At 35.8% G+C, this 26597-nt stretch overlaps 1 protein-coding gene across 5 annotated transcripts; it reads left to right on the top strand.

Moving 5' to 3' along the window:
• Window positions 1-429: 429 nt before the first annotated feature.
• Window positions 430-26597, top strand: LOC127210639 (UDP-glucuronosyltransferase 2A1). Of its 5 annotated transcripts, XM_051170339.1 has the most exons (7): window positions 430-1143; window positions 9591-10221; window positions 19299-19447; window positions 20745-20876; window positions 22998-23085; window positions 23604-23823; window positions 26318-26597. In XM_051170339.1, the coding sequence occupies exons 1-7, from the start codon at window positions 430-432 to the stop codon at window positions 26595-26597; spliced, it is 2214 nt and encodes a 737-aa protein (XP_051026296.1). The 5 variants fall into 5 exon arrangements, with proteins under 5 accessions (XP_051026296.1, XP_051026297.1, XP_051026299.1 ...); XM_051170340.1 differs by lacking the exon at window positions 20745-20876; XM_051170342.1 differs by lacking the exon at window positions 9591-10221 and having other exon boundaries at window positions 430-1144.

Below are 26597 nucleotides of genomic sequence, written 5' to 3'. Positions count from 1 at the left end.
TGTACTAAAGCAAATAAAAATAAATAAATAAATCTTACTTTTAATGTCTTTACGTAGCTGAGTAGATTCTGGTCTTCTTCAGCTGACGTTATCTAGACTTGAATGTATAGTTGGTGGGTCCATGGGCTGATCAGTTTAAGGAGAAAATATCAACAAGTAGGGTATATAAAAAAAGAGGGTCAAAATATCAAATTTAGAAAGGTGAAGAAGTAGGAATCACATTGAAAGGTGGGACACCTTACTTTAAACCTGATTCCATTAAATATGCACCTATGGCTGCTAATAACATTTAGAAGAGAGAGGATTATTAAAATATCAATTATTTAAATAAAAACTGAGCCGTATTTTTGTTTTGTTTTGTTTTGTTTTGGCTAGGAAAGTGAAGAAATCAGTTTGTTCAACATCTTCAGAAGTCCGTCAAGCCACATCATGTTGAAAAACATTCTACTGTGGTATCTTCAGATAAGTCTCCTAGGAATGAGTCTTGGGGGTAATGTTCTCATCTGGCCAATGGAAGGCAGTCACTGGCTAAATATTAAGATAATAATAGATGAACTCATCAGGAAAGAACATAATGTGACTGTCCTTGTTGCGTCTGGGGCACTTTTTATCACACCATCAATTAGCCCGTCTCTGACATTTGAGATATATCCAGTGCGCTTTGGCAAGGAAAAAATCGAAAGTGTGATCAAGGACTTTGTTTTGACATGGCTGGAAAACAGGCCTTCTCCTTCAACTATCTGGACATTCTATAAGGAAATGGCCAAAGTCATTCATGAGTTCCATTTGGTGTCCAGAGGTATCTGTGATGGAGTTCTTAAAAATGAAAAGCTGATGGCCAAGCTGAAGAAAGGAAAGTTTGAAGTACTGATATCAGACCCAGTATTTCCCTGTGGTGATATCGTTGCGTTAAAACTAGGAATTCCATTTATCTATTCCTTGCGGTTTTCTCCTGCATCTACAGTGGAAAAGCACTGTGGAAAGGTCCCATTCCCTCCTTCCTATGTTCCTGCCATTTTGTCAGAACTCACAGACCAGATGTCTTTCACTGACCGAGTAAGAAACTTCATCTCCTACCGAATGCAGGACTACATGTTTGACACCCTTTGGAAGCAATGGGATTCCTATTATAGTAAAGCTTTAGGTATGTAGTCTTCTCCTTTATTACTTGAATATGAACAAGGCTTCCAGAAAATTCTTCTTTGACTGTGTAAATCTATAATTTTACGTGTGTATAGTAGTGTACTAGCATTGTCACATGTGAGAACAAAAGAATATATTTAAACAAGTATAGGCTGTAGACTTATCAGACCAATTTCCTTATTTTATGGACTTAAAGTATCAATCATTATATGGATAACATTTTACAAATAATTTGATTGATAAATAAAACCAGAACTTATTTAGAACTTGCACGAGAATAAAATTTGCTTAGAAAATTCTGATTTGTGCAAATGTATCTGGAGGAAATTACATTTTTTCATAAGCCTGTTGTTATATAGACCGATATCTATATTTTTTTTCTTATATGCATGTCATCTCCAAGTAGTGCTTAATAAAGACTAATATATTTGGTGAGCAATTAAAACAGCTATTTGTTATAAAATATGTACAGTTAGTCTAAAAGTCAAAAAGTCTTTGCTTTTTTTCCATTTTTCCCTGAAGTTTGTTATTTATATTTCACTAACCATGGATTTCCAAGTATTCTTCAAGCAATGTTCTTCAAGCAATGCAATGATATAAAGCTGGGGGCATTAAGCATAGATGTCAGACATGAAAAAATAAATGTTTACAAAGTGAAATATCAATTAATTATGTAGACAAAATATAGAGATAGGATAGAGGAGATAGACTTCAATGATCAAAAGTAAGTAACTTCTAAAAATCTTTAGATTTCACCAGAAAACTGGTAGACAGGAAATATCAGTTTCTGTGAAAAGCAATCATTGGAATGGACATTGTGCCCAAGTTGGAGCTTAAAATTAACATAACATGTTCTGAGTATCATGTGTGATTTACTGTTAACATAGATCAATATGACAAATGGGAGATTTGAGAAAAATAGTAGTGACGTCAGAGTTGTTAATTCAGAGTGTGCGTGTGCGTATCTGTGTGTGTGTGTGTGTGTGTGTGTGTGTGTGTGTGTGTGTGTGTGTGTGTGTGGTGGGATATGTGCACATGGGTGAAAGTATGCTTCTGTTCATACCAGCGTCTAGAAGAGGAGGTTGGGTGTTCTGCCCTGTCACTCTCTGCCTTATTCTTTTCAGACAGCATTTGTCACTGAAGTATACACTTCTCTGAGCAGCAGGTTTCAGCAACCCTCTTGTTTTTAACAGCTCTGGGGTTACCAGCATGTCATTACATCCATATTGTTTTCAAAGTGAGTCCTAGAATCTAAACCCCGACCCTCATGCTGCAAGTCATCTTGCCTACTGAGCAACCTCTCCAGAGCCTCAATATATAGTTTAATAGTCGTTTGTATGTTATATTAAGCATTTTAGCTTGGAGTTGTTTAGAGGGATTTGTTTTGACAAAATGTATGTTTTACTGAAATTCCTGGACAGATACAGGAGTTGAGCAGAGAGCCTGAGTCTTTATTACTTCCTCCTTCCAGAAAATGTATGATAAGAGCATGTGTAGGGAAGGTGATTTTAAAAATTAAGCAAAAAAAAAATATATATATATATATATCATGTACAAAGAAAGTACATAATAACAACAGTTTGTTGGCACACAGTAGGAGCCTACAATTGTGTGGCCACAGAAAAGTAATATTGACTCTTCATCCATATTTCCTTTATCTCTTTTCTAATAGAAATGCTTAAATAAATAACAAACTTCATGAATACGTTGGAGTCACTTTACAAAATGAGCAATACTACATACCCAATTTGTATTGGCTCAATATATACTGTTACTTAAAGTTGATGGAATCTTTGTGAAGACTGATAAACAATATAAGATTAAAATAGTTTCAGTATTTCTGATTTCAGTGAGTTGTAAATGGCATGGCTAACTGAGCTAGTGATTATAAGAGACAAAATTTGGTAATGTGAATAATGTATTTTGTTTTTATATATGTGCTACTTTGTTCATAGAAGATGTGGCAAGGTCCAATACATAATGAGTTAAACAGGGTGGTATTTCAAAGAGAAGGCAATGGCTAGATATTGGAATACCATCTGTATAAAAATAGTATTTGTTTTCACACACTATCTTCTTTTCCATGTTGCCTGCTCACCCATCCCATGCAGGTTGCTTGCTAGTTTTTCTGTTTTATTACATAACATATTTCTGAATTTGCTAAAAAAAAAAAAAAAAAAAAAAAAGATTTAAAAATCAAGCAATGGGCCTACATGGTATTTATCTTTGGAGGTACCTATAATTCTTTCAAAATGCAGAGTGATAGTGTTTCATTTTATAGGGTGGTAGATGTGAAATATCCATTTTTTGTTATCCTGACACGATGTACCAGATGGAACTATTATCAGTGAGAACAAGACAAACAAGGAATGGACCTCACATCTGATGAGATATGTATCTTGTTGCTCAGTTCTGAGGTTTACTATCTTTTTTGGAACATCAAATTTGAGTTTGTGTTTTCACTCATCTTCATTAGTAATGAATATCGTTGTGTACAAGTGGAGAAGCTACAGCATTTATCAGTACTTGTATGGCCTACCAACACTTACTAGCTAATGAATAAAAATATTCAATGGCATCAAGCATTCTTTAAAAATGATAAAATGAAGAGTGCGAACCAACAATTCACAAGAAGTTCAGAAAGAAAATTAGAAGTTTCTTTGTAATCATACCTTGAACCCTGACTTCTTTCACAAATGACATTTGGGTGCAAGTAAAAGGTACTAAAGTTAGATGGATGACTGAAATCTGGGGTGCCATTTTTTTCATTCTTTATTCTGTGTCAACTACAGTTATCAACTTCTCTGACTGTGTCAACTGTTGTTCCAAGATTTATAAGCTGATTATCTATTTTAGCATGTAAACAACCACTTAGTCCTTCTGTGCATTAGAGAAAGCAAGAATAAGTCTGTTGTGTATATGGGAAACTATGACGATTCAATTAATGTGTCACATTGCACAGCCAAAATATGTTCTTAAAAAAAAGATGAAGAGAGGTGAAGAAAAGTAGAGATTTCATAGAAAAGTAAAGCTCTAAAGTTGGTCAAGGCTCCTTTATGCCTTCATACCTGTAGTAAACAAGGTATCTGAATGTGTACAGCATCTCATCTGATGCAAGAGAAATGGATTAGACGCATCTCTGAGTCCTTTTGGGTTGCGTCATCTTTACATCATCCCTCCTATTATCAACAAGCCATCTCGGGTTTTACAATCATGAATCTCACGATTTCTATGCTACCTATCGTACCTGGGAAATTATTTGTCACTTAACCTTCCTCAGGATGGAGTTTCAGAACTACAAAGGCGATTGTTCCTTGCTTTTAAGTCAGGGCTGAATATAGAAGAATCACACTATTCTAGACTTGAGGCAGGGGAGACTAATCTTTCTTAGTTTGTTCATGAAAAACAATGAGGGTTTATGTAAGTGTCACATGTGACGATGAAGCACAGCACTGTGTTGCTGGTTGAATTACCCCTTTTTGACTCAGAATGCCTATATAAGTTTGAAGGTTTTACCCAGACAGTGGAATCTGGTGACCTGAGGGACACAAACACTCCTTTTTAAAAGAGCAGGTAAGAATGAAAAATAGTGACATGCTGAAGTAAGTAACTCATTGTAGTACAAGATAGCATTGATGTAAAATACTAGTGAGAATGATGCAGGCACTGGGTTTGGTCTCCTCCCAAAAGGGTCGTGTGAATTCATCATCTGCTTGCCCCACTCCCCTGTTCTAATAGTTTTTCTAATGGCTCCAAATACATTCAGATCTCAAATTGTCACAGCTGAGAAAATACCCAGATATTACTTCTCTGTGGAAGAATGTAACGAGATCCACAGAATGGGTCCTTAATCTCTGCTAATTGCTAGGAATTGGGTCTTACAAAATTACCTATTTTTCAGCCACGACTCTTTCATTAAAACTCGTGAATCTGTATAGTAATGGCAGCTAGCTATAATTTACTTATCCATCTTCTAAGTACTGTGGTAAAGACTTCATATATATTTTGTCTTTGTCACATATCTCTGTAACTAATTTATTCTACTTCAAAACAAGGAAAAATCATTAGCAGAGATGAAAGTATTGAGGTTTCAAAATATCAGGCAGGTTGAAGTAAAGTCATATATTAATAGCTTAAAGAAATAGTATTCAAATTAAAGCCTCCTATGCCTTCTTAATTTTATACTTTTGTTCTAATTTGCTTTTGATAACTTCACACATTATTACTGCATCTGTATCACCCCCACTTTTCCCTTGTCATTCAACTCCTTCTGATTTCCCCCCTGCTTCCCAAAGCCATGATCTCTTTGTCAGTTATTGTTACGTATATATGTATTTAAATATGTATAAAGTTGTCTAAGTCCATTTAGCTCTGCATATATGTGCATGTGTTCAGAGATCACTATTTGGAATTTGCAAACATAGGCAGTAAGAAACTCCTTGCTGAAGAAAACTAGGTCTTCCCCTCTTGGGAGCTGTTGGCCACCTGTGGCTCTTCTAGGAGCAAGACCATGAGGAATTCTCTCCATCTATATTGGCAAGTCAATTAGTGTTGCCATTATTCTGTTCTTGTTCATGCAACCATATTGTTGAGATTTCATGGCTTCATTTTTCATGCTGTATCTAGACAACAAATGTCTAGCAGCAGGTGTCCTGGAACCCTTGTTCTTACAACCTTCCCAACCCCTCTTCTCTGATTTTCACCGAATCATATTTGAAGAGTGCATTGTAGTTCTACGAGTTGAGGTTGGAATATCTCAATGTAATAAACCAATGGCCAACATTATCCTAAATATAGAAAAACACAAAACAAGCTCCCCTAAAATCAGGATGGAAAAATGTCTGTTCACTATCCCTGCTTGTTTTCAGTGTTGTGTTTGAAGGCGTAGCAAGAGCAATAAGATAAAGGAAGGAAACTAAAAGAACACAAATAAAAAACAATTCAAAGTTATCCCTATTTTCAGATGATATTATAAATAAGAGATGCCCAAAATTCCCTCAGAAAACATAAAAGTGATCAACCATTTCAGAATTTAAAAATCAACTTATAAAAATAAGTAACCTTATATAGAATATACCAATAACAAAATGTTGAGAAAGAAATCATTGGAAAACTATCATTTATAGTAGCTTCAAATATATACTAAAGACTCTTAGCCTAAGAACTGAAAACTCTATGATGAAAGCTTTGAATATCTGAAGAAATTGATTGAGGAAGACACTAGAAGACTCATAGATTAGTAGACTTAATATTGTGTAGAACATCATGCTACCAAGAGCAATTTACAGATTCAGTGCAATGACCATGACATTCTTCTCAGAAATTAAACAAACAAACTAACTAAAATTCACATGAACTCATAAAAAACACTGACTAGCTAAAATAATCCTAAGCAAAAAGAGCCATACAGGAGGCATTACCATAACAGAATTTAGATATTTTTCTTCCCTTTTAAATTTATGATAGAAAATTACCCACTGTTTAACAGTTTTATTTGAACCTTCTTAGATTTTTTTCTTTCTTTTTAAAAAAATTTGTAATTCTATCTTTGCCTAATCTTAATTTGCTACATGAAGTTTAATTGGCCATGTTATTAATATGTTATTTGTTCTTCCTTAAGGTATAGCTCTTTGTGGCTATCTGAGGTCTAAGGTTTGTTGTCTGGGATATTTTTTCTGGCTCTAAGAGACTTTTGTGAACAGTTTCTAGCTGAAAATAAAAAAAAAAAGTCTGGATATTTCAAGTATGTCTGTTTAAACATAAAGCAGGTAAATTTTAATTTTATAATATTTTCTAAAACACCACCAAAATGTTGTAATATTTTCAAGAGAAAATAATATAAAGAATGCATGATAGTGGAATACATATAGTACATTGTATACTGTTATGAGATTTATGCTCTGACCACCACAAAACAAGCGGAAATTTGAAGGAGCATCTTATATATATATATATAATTATATAATATAGTATTACATATGTAAATTAACTGAGAAATTTAAAATAGCAACACTCTTTTAACAAAATATTGTATTTAGAGGTTTATTTGAACCAGGTACTCATGGAGACTAAATAATAAAAATAAAATATTAAAAACTAATAAATAATTTTATCTAGCCAAATTCTACTTTCATTATTAAACCAGACAGATTTGGTGAGTTCTTCATTTCCATTTATAGAAATTTAAGTCCATAAGTTAATATTTGCAAGCACCTACAAATATAATGTACTTTCATGTTTTGAATTCACAATTATAAAATGTTTTGGTAGTATATGAAATTAGCGAACAAATATATCAGATGCCCAAAGCAATGCTCATGAATATAAAATCTTAATCATCCAACTATAACGTCCTAACAAACAAATGTCTTCATCCACTGTTAGCTAAATGCAACATTTCTTCATTACAGAGTAATATAATTATTTTATTGTCCAGCAGGAGCCCCGACTCTTTGAAATTTTCCTATTATACACTCCTAAGTAATTTGGTAGCACTGCAAATGACATTTTTTATGAAAACCAATATGAGATATTTCAATCTATCTTCTGGCTTCTTTGTTTCAGCATTGAATTGGCTGTAAAGCCACTACTGCTATCCCCAAATTGGAGCTGTGTCTTCAGAGATTATAAAAAATGACAGTTCTGACAGCAATTTTTCCCAAGCTTCTCTTTCTCTCTCTTCCTGAGAGTTGAGTTAATGAAGGGCCTGGAAACCATTCAGTAGCAAATGTGTATGAGTGTCCATTCTTCGCCTTTGCTTTCCATCCTTTTCATTGTCTCATTTGTTCTCATGGCTTTATCTAATGGCATACTGGTGATTCTAGCATCCCATTGTTATGCAATTGCCTTTGCTCAGTTTAGATAAGTTCAGAATTGCACCTGTTATCTCTAAATCCTGTTCACCCTTGACTAAAGATAGATCGCTAATTGCTCCGAGGGAAGCAGTCTTTATGGTGGCTCTGCAGAGATGGATAACTCACAAAGCAATCTAACAAGTTAGTCCTGTTGTCTTTCATTTACACCTAAGAGAGACTGAGACGGTCTAGACAATTCTCCGGCATCTCAAAACCTTCAAAGGATATAATGGTTTGGGTTGGGGCTTTACTGTGCTCCTGGGTTCCTCTCACTTAATCTACACAGATTGTTTGTGTAAAGCAAACCCTGTCTCAACAGCCTTCAAGAAGCTGGTTTGAATTGGTTTTTTTTTTTTTAAGACTTATTTATTTATTATTTGTCATGGTCTGTAGGACAAATTGAACCAGGGTTCACCTGAAAGAGGGAGTGAGGATTGAAAGTGGGGGACAGAGACATGAGAAATATTGAGTCAAGTCTGGAGATATCTGATCAAGACTCTCTTTAATGCAGATGAGTAAGACTTTATATAGCAAGGTCAACAGGATTTATTGTAATCCCACCTTCCCTAGCCCCCAGGCAAGAATACAATTGCCTGAATATCTCCCTGTGTGAACTTCCCTATTTCTCTGGGTAGACAATCCAAAGAGAGCCTAGAACACAAGACCTCCTTCAGCAAAGGCCAACAACTGGAAGGTCACAGCATGTAGCCTATGCACTGGATTTCTAACATGGCTCAATTTAGCATTATGTATACAGTGCTCTGTCTACCTATACACCTGCAGGCCAGAAGAGGGCATCAGATCACATTATAGATGGCTGTGAACCACCATGTGGTTGCTGAGAATTGAACTCAGAGCCTCTGGAGGAGCAATCAGTGCTCTTAACCTCTGAGCCATCTCTCCAGCCCAGGTTTGAGTTGTTTTAATTGATGCCATATGGAGGAAAAAGAAAATTGGTCCTAGCCAAGAGGACTAAAAGTAGTTGTAGAAAATCTCCAATGAATGGAAGTTGTTTGCAGTTTTCTTCCTAAAAGGGAATGATAATGCTGGCTCAGCAGTTACTACAGGCCCAGTAGAGTAACTTTGCCTATCGGTTTTAGGGTATGCCAGGAAACTAAATTTTAGTTCTCAATGAAGTTAAAGAGATAACATCTGATACACAATACTGGAGGGTCTAATAAGACAGTATCCAGAAATGCCTCATAATGAAGACACAGATCATTTTAGAAAGTGGAGCTGGTCTCACAGAATACACAGATACATTTGGTAGCTTCTTTTTGTTATATTTGGACTAGGTTTCTTTTCTACCCAAACTATAATCACATTGATGTACATGACATTTGTAACTTCCTTCTTAACTTCTATAACAATTGCCTTATGAATAGATATAACTAGACTATGCTAATTTTAACATTATTTTATGTGAAACATACCTAAATATATTGAAATTTTCTTTTTTCATCTTAAAAGAGTCACAGTAGGCAGTTATCCACCGTGGAGGTCACCATGACTAAGAAGTTTTTACAGCTGGTTGTTTTTCATTTGGCTCTGACTGAGATTGTTCTCAGTGGGAATGTGGTAATTTGGCCCACCGATGGCAGCCATTGGTTAAATATTAAGATCCTTCTTGAAGAGTTGATTCAAAGAAATCACAGTGTGACTGTACTGGCTTCATCAGAAACTTTATTTATCAACTCCACTCCTGATGCCTTCATACATTTTGAAGAGATTCCAGTTTCCTACACAAAAAGCCACATAGATGAAATAATTGAGCATATGATAGCACTGTGGCTAAACCACAGGCCAACACCTCTCACAATGTGGACTTTCTACAAAGAACTAGGAAAGTTCTTTGATACTTTCTATAAAATTAACCTGCAGATCTGTGATGGCGTATTAAACAATCCCACACTAATGGCAAAACTTCAAAAGGGTGGCTTCGATGTGTTAATAGCTGACCCAGTAACGATCTGTGGCGACCTCGTGGCTCTGAAATTGGGAATTCCATTTGTGTATACTTTGCGGTTCTCTCCAGCCTTTACAGTGGAAAGGCACTGTGGGAAAATCCCTTCACCAGTCTCTTACGTACCTGCAGCCTTGTCAGAGCTCACTGACCAGATGTCCTTTGGTGAAAGGGTTAAGAACACCATATCTTATTCTCTGCAAGACTTTATATTTATGTCCTACTGGGGAGGATGGAATTCATACTACAGCAGAATTCTAGGTGAGTCTCAGCATTTCCTTCTGTTGATGGCCACAGGTACCTTCATTCCTATTCATCCAGCTAAAGTTATCCACTCTGCTGACCAAGCCATAATTGGGTAAACGTAGTTGGATTATCTCTACAAGTCTTTAATTACTGCTTTTGTTTTAGAAAATTATTCAACAAGTGTTATGGTGTTATTAATTTGTATGCAGTTATCATTCACTAGAAAGAGTATATTATTATTTTAGTTAGTAGCTTGACAATGTTTAAATAAATCTTCAAATACAATAAAATCCACTTTACTTAGACAAATTATAACATATTCATATTAAAAATAGAAAATACTGTTATAATATATGTTCACTTTCTTTATTCTTCAGTTTTTATCTGCAAAAACAACATATTGGAAAACAAAAGATTGTCGTTGGAAGACCCACATTTACATCTTACCCTGGTATTCCCTATTTGTCCTACACATCTCAAGAGGGCTGGTTCTTTTTCCTCACAATGATTTTGTGTCTTCTATGTGTCAAAAGCCTTTGGCCTTAAAGGTTTCTTATGAGAATCAATCAAATGCCAAAATAAAACAATGCCAACTGAGGAAGGCAATTCTGGATGATTGTTTATATTCTCTTCCTGACTCTCATGAGACTTATTTATATATTTGTGTGTGCATGTGTGTGTGTGTGTGTGTGTGTGTATACATACATGTGTGTGTCTAAATCATATATATGACTTCCCTCCAGATCTGTTAGCACTAGGGGACTTAATTAATACACAGATTAATATTGGAGGCTGCCAGTGCTATTTACTAACAGAAGTTAGATACAAAATACTTTCCATTACCCAGTTTTCTCTTTATTTCCTTCTATTTTCTTCTTCCTTTCCTCTTGTTCTGTTCGTTTAAAGGAATATTTACTGAAAATAAAATAGGTGGCTAATAATTTCATACATGTAAGAAATATGAGAAAGATCAACAAAAAATTCATTAGAGCGTATATTCTAAATATATATTGTATATAACAATGTATAATATATTTATATAAAACACACATAAATATATATTTATGTGTGCCATATATGAATATATATAAATGATAGACTATGGTACATGCTATGTGGTGGAACAAGATAAGAGATGTTTTAGAGTGAAATTGAAATTGTCCTTATACAGAGGGGCCATGAGTGGTATCAAAAATAAGAGTGGCATTTGAGCAAGGATCCAAGGATGCTGAGAGTTTTGACTGTGTCGAAAGTGTTTCAGGTTTAAAAAGGATTACTGGACACAGCATGCTATGAGTCCTGGAACATTGAAACTCTATTTTACTTAACTTTTCCTGTTACAGGTAAAATCATTTATATTTTGCTTTTTTTGTGTTGTATATCCTTTATCCATATTTCTTCAGTAAATTTTTTAAATTTTGTCACAGAATTTTATAGAGGGAAGATATTCTACATGTCACATATATAAGGTAGTTATTATTTCGCATGATCTTTGGAGATCTGGTAACCAGAAACTAGTAGGTAAAATAATTTTCAAAAATATTCCATACAATGTAATTTAGGATTCATTTTGAAGGTATTTTAAATAGTCTATGCCTCAAAATCACCTCATTAGATTTCAGTTTTAAGTTATGTGTATGTGTGTATGTGTATGGTTATATGGAAGTGTGTGTGTGGTTATAGGAAAGTGTGTGTGTGTGTGTGTGTTTATATGGAAGTGTGCGTGTGTGTTTATATGGAAGTGTGTGTGTGTGTGTGTGTGTGTGTGTGTGTGTGTCCATGAACATTAGAAAGGTAGTATGCTCCTGGGGCTGGAGTTACAAATAACTATGTAACTGAGCTACCTAGCATGGATATTGGTAACTGAACTTGGGTATTCTCAAAGAACTTTACACATTATTAACTAGTGGGCCATCTTTCAAGCTCCCCCCACACACATTTTCATTTACATTTGAGCATTGTCTATAAGGTCATTTATTTCTCAACCTTTGAAATATGTTCTATAATAGCTATCGCTCATTGCTCATGTTTGCACTATGCAGAGTAAAGTTGGTACTAAATGAGGTGACTGTGCCCATTCCTTAATGTAGACATTTAAACAGTGTCATAGTGAAGGCTTTGGAAAATATGTTAGTCTTTGGGTTGAGAGCCATCTTGTTTGGTCTGGTATCAGGCACATGATAATGAAGGTTTCAGTCAGAGTCCTTTATTCTATGTAAATTGGGTTAATAATTTCACTGGACTCTAGAGGTATATGCCTAAGGATGATGCATTGTGTCTCTTGTAAAATAAAAAGTTAGGTTATCATTGTTTATACCACACTGTTCATTAATGGGAGAGCCATAATTATACACCATGGAATCTATACCTAAAAATTAGCTAATAAACACATGCAAAAAAGATGTAATGCCATAGCTTGGTAGGTAAAGTGTTTGCTTGCAAGCATGAGAAATTGAGTTGAATTCCCAGTACACATATTTAAAAACAACAACAAACGAAAACCAAACCCAAACAAACAACAATTTTTAAAAAAACAGCTAGGCACGGTTGTGCATGCTTGTAATAACAGTTCCCTAGGGGCTGTGGTAACCCAGGCTAGTTAGTTTGTCAAGTTCTAGGTATTGGGAAGTTCCAACTCAACAACAATAAAAAATCAATAGCACCTGAGATGGATCTCGTGTTATGTACACAGACACAGACAGAGGCAGTGTATGACCTCACATGGAGATACACTGAATGAATATGAGGAAAGATGTCTTTTGGACACAGCAGGGCACCTGCAGCCATGAACTCACAGTGATTGCAACAATATTAATAAAACCTGTACCAGCAAAATCTGTACCAATTCTGTACATGGTGATACAAGCTGGACATGAAATCCTTCCCATAACCCTGGAGCTATTGACGATTGTCAGCTGCTAGGAAAGAGAGAGACAGTTTTCGCTGAGAGTGTAGCAACACTACAAGCTAAGACCAGACATTTAAGAATTTTAAGGCAGGGCAAATTGGTCTTGAAGGATTTAAAAAGCAGCAAAATAGGACAAAAAGTTGGGTGAATAAGGAAGAGGGTAAATCTGGGGAGATTCGGGTAAGGAGGTAAATACAATCAAAACAAGTTGTAGGAAGCTCTTAATGAACACACATAGGGGGCAGGAGAGGGGTACACACAGGAGCCCAAGAAGGTTAACTGTGAGTTTTTATATCTTTGGATTTGGTAAATTGGTAAGTGCTAATCTTCCTTGATTAGAATAACTAGGTGTTAATTGAGAAATAAAACATGGGGTTAGTTGAAAATAATTAAAACTCATTAGTTGCTAAAACTGCTATTGTCCTGTACGTTAAATTTAAAAACAAAAAAAAATTTCAAGGTACATGTACTAAATCCTTCCTCTCAGTGTAGTCCATAACAATGATATAATGCCTGTGAAAGTCTTTGTAATTAAAAAAAAAACTCAACTTCTTATATTACAGGATAATGATCTAGGCTTACAAATCCCACCATTCAAGGAATTGTCTGTTAAGAAGTTAGGTCTGCTGTGTTTGTTATGTTATTAAATAGCCTTTCTCAGTGTGTTGGGGGTGGGAGGGGAGGTGTACATGTGTTGTTGTGGAACACAGGTGGAGATTGTAAAACAATAACTTCAGGTGGGAATCAGTTCTCTCCTGATATGTGAATCCTGGGGATTGAGTACAGGCCCTTAAGCTGAGTGGCAAGTACCTTACCCACTGAGTCATATCACTTTCCAACTAAATATCTTTTAACAGGAAATATTTTAAGTACAAGTACATTGTCCAACACTGGTAATATGTAATGCCTTCTCTTAACAATTACGTACTTTTACAGTGGTAGAGACAACCTATGTGAATAAGCTGATATTGAAAAAAGATAAATGTGTTATTTTTATATTGTTATTCAGAGCATAAGACCTTTCATAAAGTATTTATTTCCCACAGAGTTTCCATTATAATGTTAGCATTCCATTCTTTATGGAAAAATAAGGCCGAAAAGTTGTACTGTGGTTAAAGACTACCTTACATGTTTTTAAGGAAGGGGAAAGAGGTGAATATAAGGACATATCCAAGTGAACTCATCCATAACCCTGTGTTCTGTATAAGTAGGATGGTAAATCTTACGGACGAAGTGACTAATCGGCATTATACACCTAACAGTCAATGGACAGGAGTATCAGGAATATGAAAATCACAGGAGTGCATGTAGCAAGTGTTCTTCTTTGAACTTATCTTTGCTCCCTGTCTCCCAGAGTGGCTGCTTTCTTGCCTTCACATGCATTTCAGTCATGATGCCATCTACTGTGTTTTGGTGTAGCCAGGAAGCCCCTCACCCCACAACCTGTGTGGCTTCCTGATTCACTTCATATATTACTTAGCCAAATGAATTTTCATTTTGGAAACAGAAAACAAAACAAAGAATAACTTTTGAAAGGAAAGGCTTTTACTTTGGGTTAAAAAAAAATCAAGCCATCTTTTGTATTTTATTATTAAAATATTTATCTTGTGCTTTAAAACACGTCTTTAAATTTGTTGTGTGTTGTCTTTGCGTTTTCTAAGACTGGTAATTAGTTTACTCTGATAAACAAGGTAGACAAACCATTAGACATGTTTATTACCTTAGACATACTTCTACAAATGAAAATAATCATATTAGGGCTGGCAAGATTGCTTCATCAGTAATGGGCCACTTTACAAGGAAGGTTTGATACTCATCCTTGAAATCCACACAAAAAATACAGGGAACAGTAGCATACACTTCTAATAGTTGAGTTCTTGGGGTAGAGACAATTAAATCCATGGAGCTAGCTAAGACACAGAAGTCTGAATATTTATTGCTAAATCATAAGCAAAGAACATTGTGGCTTATGTCTCAGGTGGAGGATAATCATAGTTAAAATGGGAAATTCTGTTACTGCAATTCATTGAATTAACCTGGAAGACAAATGTATAGTTTATACAGCAGGCTTCACCCAGAGGATAATATATAATGCCATATAAAGTTAAGTATTAAACTAGTCAAGATTACAGAGGAAGAATAAGAACTAATGGTTTCTGGGAGATGGATGGAGGCAAGAATTGGAAGGGAGCAGGTAAAGGCACAAAGGTCCAATTACAGAAGTGACTGAGTCTTTAAGAGGTTTACATCATAGTCTAACAGTTAGCTTGTAATGTGTTATACCCATAACTGTGTGCCAAGCACATATATCTTAAGGCTTCTCTCCATACAGACAATGATAATATTCATGAAAAACAATAATAAAGTCAAGAAGAAACTCTTAGAAGTGGTGAATATATTCTGACTCAGATTACCATGATAGTTGCATGGCTTCTAACCCATTAAGCTGGATATGCACATGAGTCTTTTGTATATAAAACATCTCCCAATATTTATCCTTTAAAACTTAAAGTAAAGCCAGGTGTGGTGGCACATGCCTTTAATCCCAGCACTCAGGAGACAGAGGCAGGAGGATGTCTCTAAGTTCAAGACCAGCCTGGTGTACAAAGCGAGTCCAAGACAGCCAAGATTACACAGAGAAATCCTTTCTGTCTCAAAAAACAAAAACAAAACAAACAAACAAAACTTAAAGTAAGTTTTATCAAATGTATTTTAACCATTATGAGATACAATAACAATGATTGATATACTCATATTTTTATATGAAGCCCTCCTATTCATGAACTGATTTTAATGAGATACAGATTTTTTGTATTTTCAAATTTATTGGTTTTATTTCTTCATGTTTGGATAAATGTTTGTATTCATAAGTGATTGTAGGTGTTGAATATTGAAACATATAATATTAAATATTTTAGTTTTACCTCTCCTTTTTTACCCAGCTTGGAAAAAACAACAAGATTTATTATTTAAAATTCTGTTAGAAAAAATATATGTATAAAAGCACATTGTGTAGTATTTTCTTTGTGAAAGATTTGGTCATTGTTTCAGTGTTCATAAATTTTATGATAAATGTACTGTACTCAACAAATATGTGTTTTACAGGCTTATTTGTTCACTAGGATTGAAGGAGTAAGCACACATTGCTTTGTGGTGACAGTGGTCTCTCACTATTAAAGAGATGTTTAGACATGAGGAAAGGATCAATATATTTTTGGGTTCGCTGAATCCTTGCTTTGTCCCCCAAATATGCCTAGATGCCATATAAAATGAACATGCTGAGGATGAATAAATACTTGGCTTTAGAATCTGTCCTTTAGTAAAGTGAAACACTAGTCTATGAAGGACTATCGATTTTAAGACTTAGGCTCTGAAAGTAGAAGGCGAGTCTAAAATATCTTTTAAAATTTAACAATGAGAGTGAGAGATAATCCCAATGGCAGTTAACATTTCTGAAATAGAAGGTTTATGTCTAGGCTAGAAAGAGAGCTTGGGAGGAAAGAATGTAGATTTACCTACAAGTTGAAGTGAAATAATAACTCGCAAGCCATTCTTTTAAATATTGGTTACTGATGACTAAGATACTTTTGTTTCAGTGATAAAAAACTATTTTGGCCAGGAAAAAAAAAAAATTTAACAATGAGGGACATGATATCAAATAAAGGAGAAACCAATGTGGAAAGGGAAAAAATTAACTATCAACTTAGGTGATTGTAATAATTGAATACAATGTGTAAAATGAGGTAAGTTTAATAGAAATAGACACAAATAATTGAATAAGCAAGCATCCACTAAATTCCAATCAACAAATATAATAAAAGTAACAAAAAAGTTAAATTGACCCTTGCTTACTTGATGTAAGACTGTATTACTAGTATTCAACATTAACCAATTCATATTTGATATTAATTAATATGCATATGTATTCAAATAGTCTGATTTCATGAACCTACACATGCCAATAGGGCCTATTGGTGCTATACATAGACAGTAACGGACATATTTCTCCCCATTTGTGTGTTGTTACAACTCTGGAAGATAGGATTCAAGTTGCTTCATGTTTAAATTGCCACTCAATCAAAGAGACACTAACCCTCTGCAGAGCAGGGTGGAGAGGCACAGCAGTGGCTTCTTTGAAAGGACTATGATGATTTTTCTGCGGTGGCTCTGTTGTACTGATCATGGCTTCTGAGACAAGACAGCACACCCAGGATATGAACTATTGCCTGGGCCGAAAGCCCCCTTCTCAAGGAGCTTGTGGAGAGAAAGAGGGGTCAATAGTTCTGACATCAGACTAGCTTCTCTACTCATGGCACATCAAATGTACTACGCTGAACTTCACAAGAATCCCTGGGCCCAGCTAGAGCAAGATCATGGAGAACTTACTAAGCGAGGCTGTAGAGTCTACGAGAAAGACCTAGCTGTGAATGTAATACCATCATGGCAGACACAGCATTTCATTCTTCTAGCAACTTGGAAGTATAGCCGGGCGTGGTGGCGCACGCCTTTAATCCCAGCACTTGGGAGGCAGAGGCAGGCGGATCGCTGTGAGTTCGAGGCCAGCCTGGTCTACAAAGTGAGTCCAGGATGGCCAAGGCTACACAGAGAAACCCTGTCTCGAAAAACCAAAAAAAAGTTCTCACCAGAGTGCTTTGTGATGCCTTAAAATATAATAGATGTTTTCAAAACACACTAAAAAGCTATGAGTGAACGCCAATCTAATAGAAAAAATTACTTTTTACCACAATATTTTAATTTTTTATTTTGTCAACTTGGTATATCATGACTATTAATTTATATGTGGTAAAATATTGGTTATCTATCTAGATAATTTCAACTTAGCATAGTTTATGACTTTTAAATTTTATTTCTCTAACTTTGTGATTAATATATTATGACATCATTTCCCACTTCCATTTTCTCCTTAAATCCCTCCCATATATGCCCTCCTATTCTCTTTCAAATTCATGGTCTCATTTTCATTAATTGTAATATACATTATATACATGTACATGTCTATATGTTCCAAAAATACATAAATACATGCTTAGTCTGCATAATGTTACTTGAATATATGTTTTCAGGACTGACCACTTAGTAGAGGATTACCCATTGGTGTGCTCTTCTACGGGAAAGACTATTTCTCCCACTTTTGCCATTGCCTATAGTCCTTTGTGTAAGGTTGAGGCCTCCAGGTCTTTCCCATGTTCACTCTGGCAGGTTTATTGTTTTTTTCCTTGTTTAGCTCATGTTTGAGTCGTCATGTTGGTGAGGCAGTTCGTTGTGTAATTTTGTCTATTAGTGATGTCAGAAACTGCACAGTCACACCAATATGACTGTTCAAACATATAAATTAATAATCATGATATACCAAGTTAATAAAATGAAAAAACGCTGTCATAAAAAGGCATTTTCTACTAGACTGGCACTCATTTGTAGCTTTCTTGTGTGTGTGTGTTGTTTTTTTTACGCTGTCTACACATGATTAACAGGTTCTTTTAAACAAGTGTTTCTTTTCTCACTTGAAGCACCTGTTTTATATGTGTAGAATTAGCTAATATTTGTATTTTAACATAGTCAGTTTTTCTAAATTGCTCTTGAGACCACTATTTAATATTTTTCCAGTTCCAATTTTTCCTTAATTGTACTTTTAAAGATAGACATTGGTGATCCCTATATTTGTATCTCACATCCCAGAGTGTATTTTATTTAGAGAGAATTAATCAGGGTTTTCTTGCAAAAGAAATAATGACAAACCATTTGCAAAATGGGACTCCTCCAACATAATTCTGACACCAAGAATATAACACAGTTTATAGTAGAAATTTCTTCGTAGCTAGAGACTGGAGAGCAATGACAGGTGACAAGTAGTTTACAGGACAGAGGTAATCTACCTTCTGCCATTTATAGAGAGAAGACATTGTTGTGGAATCCATCAGTAGTTGTAGCTACACTTAAATTTTTATTGATTTATTTTTAGAACATGGTGATTCTTATGTCTTACCTTTCTTTAAATCTTCGCCTTTTCGTGCTGTCCTTCCTCTCCACTTTTAGTGTATAGCCATGATAAGCATTTTAGGAGTTCTAAGTTTTCTTCCAGTAGTTTATACGGAAACAGATGATACCTTTTTACTAGGCAAACTTGAGGACTACTTTCATCCATGCAATGTTATGTACTCTCCAGGAAAACCCACCACATTATGTGAGACTATGGGGAAAGCTGAAATTTGGCTAATGAGAACATATTGGGATTTTGAATTTCCCCGTCCATATTTACCTAATTTTGAGTTTGTGGGAGGACTGCACTGCAAACCTGCCAAGGCTTTACCTAAGGTAAGTCTTTTTTTTTTTTTTAAGTTAAGTCTTTGATGGATAAGATTTTAGGCATTCTGTGATGCAATAGTTGACTTTCCTTCAAGGTTAATACCTTTAACGACAGAGATGTATTGCTGAATAAGTCCACTCCAACAGGAGAATTTATTGTTGTCATCACAATTGCTTTTCATTAACTATACTGGATCATTTGGACTTGAGAATTTAAGCTTAAGGGTGGATCTGAGGAGAAGGGAGCTAGAGAGGGAAGATGGGAGGAGAGGAGGAGGCGTGATCAACTGTAGTTGGGATGTATTGTGCAAGAGAAGAATCTATTTTTAATTAAAAAAAAAAAAACTAAAAGAAACTAACAACCAAAACAGAAAGAGAATTAAACGTGTCTGTATTTCTATAGTGTGGATACTGTGATAGAGGTGAGAAAACAGAATCCTGAATCATCGTGGGGGGTGTTGTTGAAGTGTTCCTCAGGTGCCTGACAGCGCTGTGGACAGGCACACCTCCCCTCACTGTTTGATAGAGAAAGATGCCTTCATGAGAAGTCTTGTTTAGTTCTTGATGAGTAAGAGAAAACACATGTTGAGGACCTTCAGAATCAGGCAGGGATTTCAGACGTTAGTCTCAGGGTTAATATACAAGACTGTCGTAATAACAACTTGTACAAAAATTCCAGGAACTGATAATGAAAATTACTTTAAGTGTAGCATAAAATAATTAGAAGTATAAAGGGGTATTTTAGATGATTTTTTTTTAGAGAACACTAGTTTGACCAACAAGGAACATTTGGTACAGACTGAGACTCATCTACACTGAGTAAAAATAATACATTGAATTGACAGATTCAAATATTATAATAATTATGTGATCATTACCAGGATTACTTGTGTGTAGGAGGCATGATAATAATTCGCTAATGTTCATCCAAGTCAATAACATTTCATTTTCTTTCTTTCTTTTTCTCTTTCTTTCTTTCTTTCTTTTTTTTTTTTTTTTTTTTCCATTTCATTGTCTTTCAGTTTAATTTTGTGGATAACATGTCCAATGACAACGGGAAGTGTTGCTCCTATTTCCTGCTCCATTCTATGGTGATTTGGCATCACAACTGTTCTTGCACACACTTTATGCATTTTTCAAAAAACATATTTCCTCATACAGTTACCATCTGGTTTTACATGTCATGAGAGAGACAGTTATAAAAATTTCCTCGACCTTTATTTTCACGTTTTTCTACCTAGAATTATAATCAAACCAATTTCCCCTAAAGATTCTATACATTTTAAACAGAATGTTATGTTTGCAGGAAATGGAAGAATTTGTCCAGACCTCAGGGGAACACGGTATTGTGGTATTTTCTCTGGGGTCAATGGTAAAAAACCTGACAGAAGAAAAGGCCAATCTCATTGCCTCAGCCCTTGCCCAGATTCCTCAGAAGGTCAGTACAACTCCAGATCTTTTGAGACCAGAGCGACTTCAGACTGACAGTAGAGTGAAACTAATAGTGGTATTTGCAGATACAAACTGAAGCCTGTCAGCCACTGAAAATGACTAATGTGAGCGTTCAATAATCCATGGTGTTTTTAAGACATATCTGTTCATTTGCCTTATTATCCAGTTATTATGAAAATATAGACTTCTATAATCTGTTAATAGGATAGAGAAGAAAATATTAGGCCACTTCTAAAATCATATGGCCTGTCCTGACTGACACTGGATTTCTGAAATTTGGTTTGCCAGAATGGTTTTGGAAAGAAAGAGAGTATATATCCTAATGGTAATGTACTATTAGGCATCTTTTAAAAATGTGGCTTTTATGCCTACACTTGTCTCTTTCAGTCTTCTCCATTTAGAAATAAAAATATTGTTTCATTACTCCAAAACTAAATTTTTAGAAAGTGATTTATAGTCAAGACCTATCTAGTTGTCTCTCAAAACAAAACAAAAGACAAATAAACAAAAAAGAACAACAACAAAATAAACAAAGTGTGAAAGTGCAATACAGGCATTGAGATAGACAATGGGAAGAGGACAAGAGAAGAAGAAAAAGAGAGAAAAGAAACTAATGAAATAAGAAGAAAGAAAGTATGAAACTAAAAGAAGAGATGACGCTCAAAACCAAAACGAAACAAATAATCAATTAACAAGGGGAACACTCCTCCATTGCTGGTGGGAGTGCAAACTTGTATAACCACTTTGGAAATCCATCCGGCACTTTCTCAGAAAATTGGAAATAGTGCTACCTCAAGACCCAGCCATAGCACTCCTGGGCATATACCTGAAAGATGCTCCAGCACACAACAAGGACATTTGTTCAACCGTGTTCATAGCAGCCTCATTCATCATAACCAGAATCAGAAAACAACCTAGATGCTCCTCAACCAAAGAATGGATAAAGAAACTGCAGTACATTTACACAATGGAATATTATTAAGCAATTAAAAGCAAGGAAACCTTGACATTTGTAGGCAAATGGATGACACTAGAAATGATCATCCTGAGTGAGATAACCCAGACCCAGAAAGTGAGTATGGTATATACTCACTTGTAAGTGGATATTAGCCCAACATGCATGTCCTCGGAGAGTCTTCACCTAGCGGGGGATAGGGACAGACAAGGGACTTTGGATGAAGTGCTATTAGTAGTATGGAATAGTTGGGGGATGGAAAGAAAGGGGGTTTGTCAGGAGCCCCACAAGGAGACTATCAAGGCTGGCTGAACTGGACCCAGGAACCTGCACAAACTGATGTGCCAGCCAAGGACACTGCAAGCAGAGAACCTAGACCCTTATTCAGATATAGCCAATTGATAGCTTATTCTCCAAGTAGGGAAGGAGTTGGGAGAGTAGGGGACTGCCTCTGACATGAACTTTGGTGCTCGAGATTGAACACTGCACCTGGGTGGAAAGGCCCTGTAGGAACACAGAGGAAGGGGGATACAGGCTATCCAGATGAAACCTGATAGGCTCTAGCTAGACAGTGGGGGCGGAGGACCCGCCACCTGTCAGAGGAGTAGGGGAGGGAAATAAGGCAGAAGAGAGAGGGAGGGTGGGAATAGGAAGATAAGAACAAGGGGATTACAATTGGGATGTAATGTGAATACAATATAATAAAAAGATAAAAAACAAACAAACAAAAACTGATCTCCAAACCCTAAAGTCTGTCATGCTGGGAAGCATCGCATTTACAAATTGACAACTTGTGTGATCAGATCACATGGAACTAGTAAATATACCTTGTGTTTGTGTTTAAGACTTTACATCCCATTTTCTGATTTATTAAAATAGCCCTACTTGTACTGTATTTTATTCCTAATGACTTTTCAGTAATAAATACCAATGTGCTTATCTATGATTATTAGACCAGTAGTAGAAGCCATTAGGAGTAGCAGGTTGTGGGCAGTCCTATTCTGTAACTTGGTGTTTGCAAAGGCTATGCCTGTAACCCTTTGCACAAATGTCACCTTAAGTCTATACACCATTTGTTCCCAATAACTCACTGCCTTAGCACAGTCTCACTGTGTGTTTTTACCTGCAAGCTCACAGTATTGTTTTCCACAGGTTTTGTGGCGATACAAAGGAAAATTACCAGCCACATTAGGACCCAATACGAGGCTGTTTGATTGGATTCCTCAGAATGATCTTCTTGGTAAGACTCTGGGGCCAGAAAAAATATGTGCAGTCAGCAAACAAATTAAGCAATTGCTTGCCATGGAGATAATTGAAAACATCTAAATACTATTAAGTTTTTATATATTACTTCAAGTTTTCCTTTTGTGGTCATACTGTGTATTGAGTTTAGGACAGATGCCATGCAAAGTAAATACTCCACCATTAAACTACATCACAGTCCTTCCACTCCAGGGTAAAGAAAAAATAATTAAACAATTTCCCTGTACGCAATAAGGCATCTTAAGAAACTCATCAGTCTTCAGTTCCCATCAGGTGAAGGGCATCACTACCTTCCCAAACAATGAAGAAGAGTTCTTGTCCCCTCTTCTAGGAGTAGAAGCGCCTAAAGCAATGTCTCATGTGCTCAACACTTATAGAAAATGTTGCCTTCCTTGATGACTTGTACTATTCCCCGTTATCCCTTCTTCTTCTGAAATTCTGGGAACTAATTTGCCTGAAATCTTTACTTGCTCCTTCCATTGTCTTCAAAAATAGGACATCCCAAAACCAGGGCCTTTATCACCCATGGTGGAACAAATGGAATCTACGAGGCCATTTACCATGGGATCCCGATGGTGGGAGTTCCCATGTTTGCTGATCAGCCTGACAATATTGCTCACATGAAGGCCAAGGGAGCAGCCGTGGAGGTGGACATGAACACAATGACAAGTGCAGATTTGCTCAATGCTGTAAGAACAGTCATCAATGATCCATCGTAAGTACTGCATCTTGTAAAGCTTGTGTGACGTGGTTAGGCTCTCCACCATTCTGGAATATTCCCCAAAATGTCACACTTTTGAATTTGGTTTAATCTCCAGTCACCAGAGACTAATATAAACATTAGAAGTTCAGCCAATATATTTTCCAAATATAATATTTTTACCATATATTCTTTCTTGTTTCTTTTTTTTTAAAGAAAACATTTGTTTCAGCTTACAGTTTCAGAGGGTTACAGTTCATAATGTTAGAGCAAAGACATTGTGACAGGAACGGCTGGGAAATCATATCTCAAAACTACAAGCAGAAATCAAAGAGATGCCTCTGAAAATGGCAAGAGTAGTTTGAAATCTCAGGCCCTGGCCTGAGTGATGCACCTCCTTCCCCCAAGAAATGACAGCTCCTAATCCTTTGCAAAAAAAATTCTACCAACTTGGGACCAAGTATTCAAATATATAAGCCTGTGGGTCTATTCTCATTTAAACCAGTAAACCATTTCAGTTAGGCAGACTGGCCGGTGAACCCCTGGCATCTACCTGTTTCTGCTTCCCAACACTGGGGTTATAGGTACGTGTAGCCATGCCCAGATTTTTTAAATGTTATTTAATTAGTTTATTCAGATTACAACTCAATTGTTGTCCCCTCACTTGTATCCTCCCACTCCTCCCTCCCTCCCTCTTTCATCCTACTCCTCTGCCCTAGGCCTGTAACAGAAGGGGCCATCCTGCCCCACCAGCATATACCCTTATGCAGTTTTTATTTTATATACTTATAAGTAAGAAGTTAAGCATTATAAACCATCAAGTACAGACAAAATGGAAGTGATAATGTGCTCAACGTTAATCATTCATAATTAACTATTAACACTGTGTTACTAAGCATTACTGTTAGCAATTACTTCCGAGTATTTTGTAATTGCCTAGATGCTATTAAATTGTTAATTCAGGAACTGCCTTATGGTTTAGGAAAATCAGTAATTCTTAGTAAGAACCTTCATTTTTCATAAATGTAGGATTTGTAATCTACTAAACCATTACCAAGATATTAATTGTTGGTGATTTGATTCATTTTATTAAAGGTTGAAGTAGGAAAGTCTGTGAATCTTTTCAGCTTAACTGCCCAGAATGCTCATTAGATTTTATGCTTGATTTAAAAAAAAAAAAAAAAAAGGCATCACAAGCACTGTCAGAATTCCACGTAAGCACTAAAATGCATGTCATTTGAAACAACTTCTCATGAAATCTGAGCCTAATACAAATACTGATATTACCTTAGGTCACAAGGGTATTTGTATATTTGCCTTACAGTCTCTGGCTTCATAAAAAACTCCAAAAAGTATAAAAGATTGTATGTAAATATGTAAAAGGTAGTGATTTTAATTATTAAGAATATTTTAACGGTCTGCATACGACGTGAAATGGTATGTGAATATGGTTATTAACTAACCTGCCTCACTTACAATAACATTATAGTTTTACTGGTATTCATAAAAATGTTTTCCATCAAGCATACTCAAATTTTAACTTTAAAATATCTGTATTGGAGATCTTATCCAAGAATTCGATTTATAAGTAAAAGTCCATTAAATGAATATGTAAACTATTAGTTTTAAGTGACATAGTTCAATACAACTGAAAAAGAGTAAATAGTTTATCTTTATTCTTTGAGAATCATATATATATATATACGACTATACAATTATATACATATATATAATTGATATTTTTATCATACTCCTCCCCCAACTCTTCACAGATTCATTCTTTTCCACTTCAGGTCTAATTTATTTATTTAATAAGCCACTGAGTCCAATTTACACTGCCCATAGCACATAGGCTTGGGTTTATCCACTAAAGCACTGTTAACACAACAGGGCCAAGCCTTTAAATAAAAGTGACTCTCTCTTTCCTACCAGCCAGCACCTGCCCACAGCTCCTCCACTATCATGCAGGCAGAAGGACACACATGAGTAAGCCCCAACAGTGGTTGTTGAACACCCAGCCCCAAAGGAGAGTGGATCACATTCACTGTTCCTAGTTCTAGGGCTGTCTGGGAGGCAACGGAACACCTCTTAACAAACAACATTGCTTCCATCACCCCCATGAATGTAGTCTGGATAAAGTGCAGAATTTGCATTATAACCAAAGCAAAATGAAATTTATTAATTCTCCCTTAGTCACTAAAAAGCTTCAAGAGAAAACATACTTTGCTTTACAAATACTTAGCTCTCTACCTGATTTTATTTGGTTTTTGTTGTTGTTGTTGTTATTTTGCTTTGTTTTGTTCTGGTTATTTTGTTTTGTTTTGAGATAGTGTCTCGCTATATATAGGTTCCGCTGGGCTGGCCTGCCCTGGGTGCTGTTTAAAAAAAGGTTTAAAAAATATTAGGTCTGTAGCAAATGCTCTTGTGGTAATAAATTGAATAAACATGTGTCACATACTTACTTAAAAATAAAAACTTTGAGGATTTTTTTTTTTTTTCGTTTTTTAAGTTATAAGGAAAATGCCATGAGACTATCAAGGATCCACCACGACCAGCCCGTGAAGCCCCTGGACCGAGCCGTCTTCTGGATTGAGTTTGTCATGCGCCACAAAGGAGCCAAGCACCTTCGTGTAGCAGCCCATGACCTCAGCTGGGTCCAGTACCACTCTCTGGATGTGATCGGGTTCCTGCTGGCCTGCGCGGCATCTGCTATATTCTTGGTGGCAAAGTGTTGTTTGTTTATATTTCAAAAAGTGGTTAAGACAGGGAAGAAGAAAAAACGGGACTAG

The sequence above is a fragment of the Acomys russatus genome, chromosome 28 (assembly GCF_903995435.1).
Source record: "Acomys russatus chromosome 28, mAcoRus1.1, whole genome shotgun sequence".
Classification (NCBI taxonomy): domain Eukaryota; kingdom Metazoa; phylum Chordata; class Mammalia; order Rodentia; family Muridae; genus Acomys; species Acomys russatus.
This window is presented reverse-complemented; position numbering and strand designations above follow the sequence as displayed.

Bases quoted from the DNA above. Each gene is read 5' to 3' on its own strand.
- LOC127210639 (XM_051170339.1), top strand. From the start codon at position 430: ATGTTGAAAAACATTCTACTGTGGTATCTTCAGATAAGTCTCCTAGGA. The intron at 19,448-20,744 runs GTAAGTCTTTTT...TTATGTTTGCAG, and splicing joins CTGCCAAGGCTTTACCTAAG to GAAATGGAAGAATTTGTCCA. The intron at 20,877-22,997 runs GTCAGTACAACT...TGTTTTCCACAG, and splicing joins TTGCCCAGATTCCTCAGAAG to GTTTTGTGGCGATACAAAGG.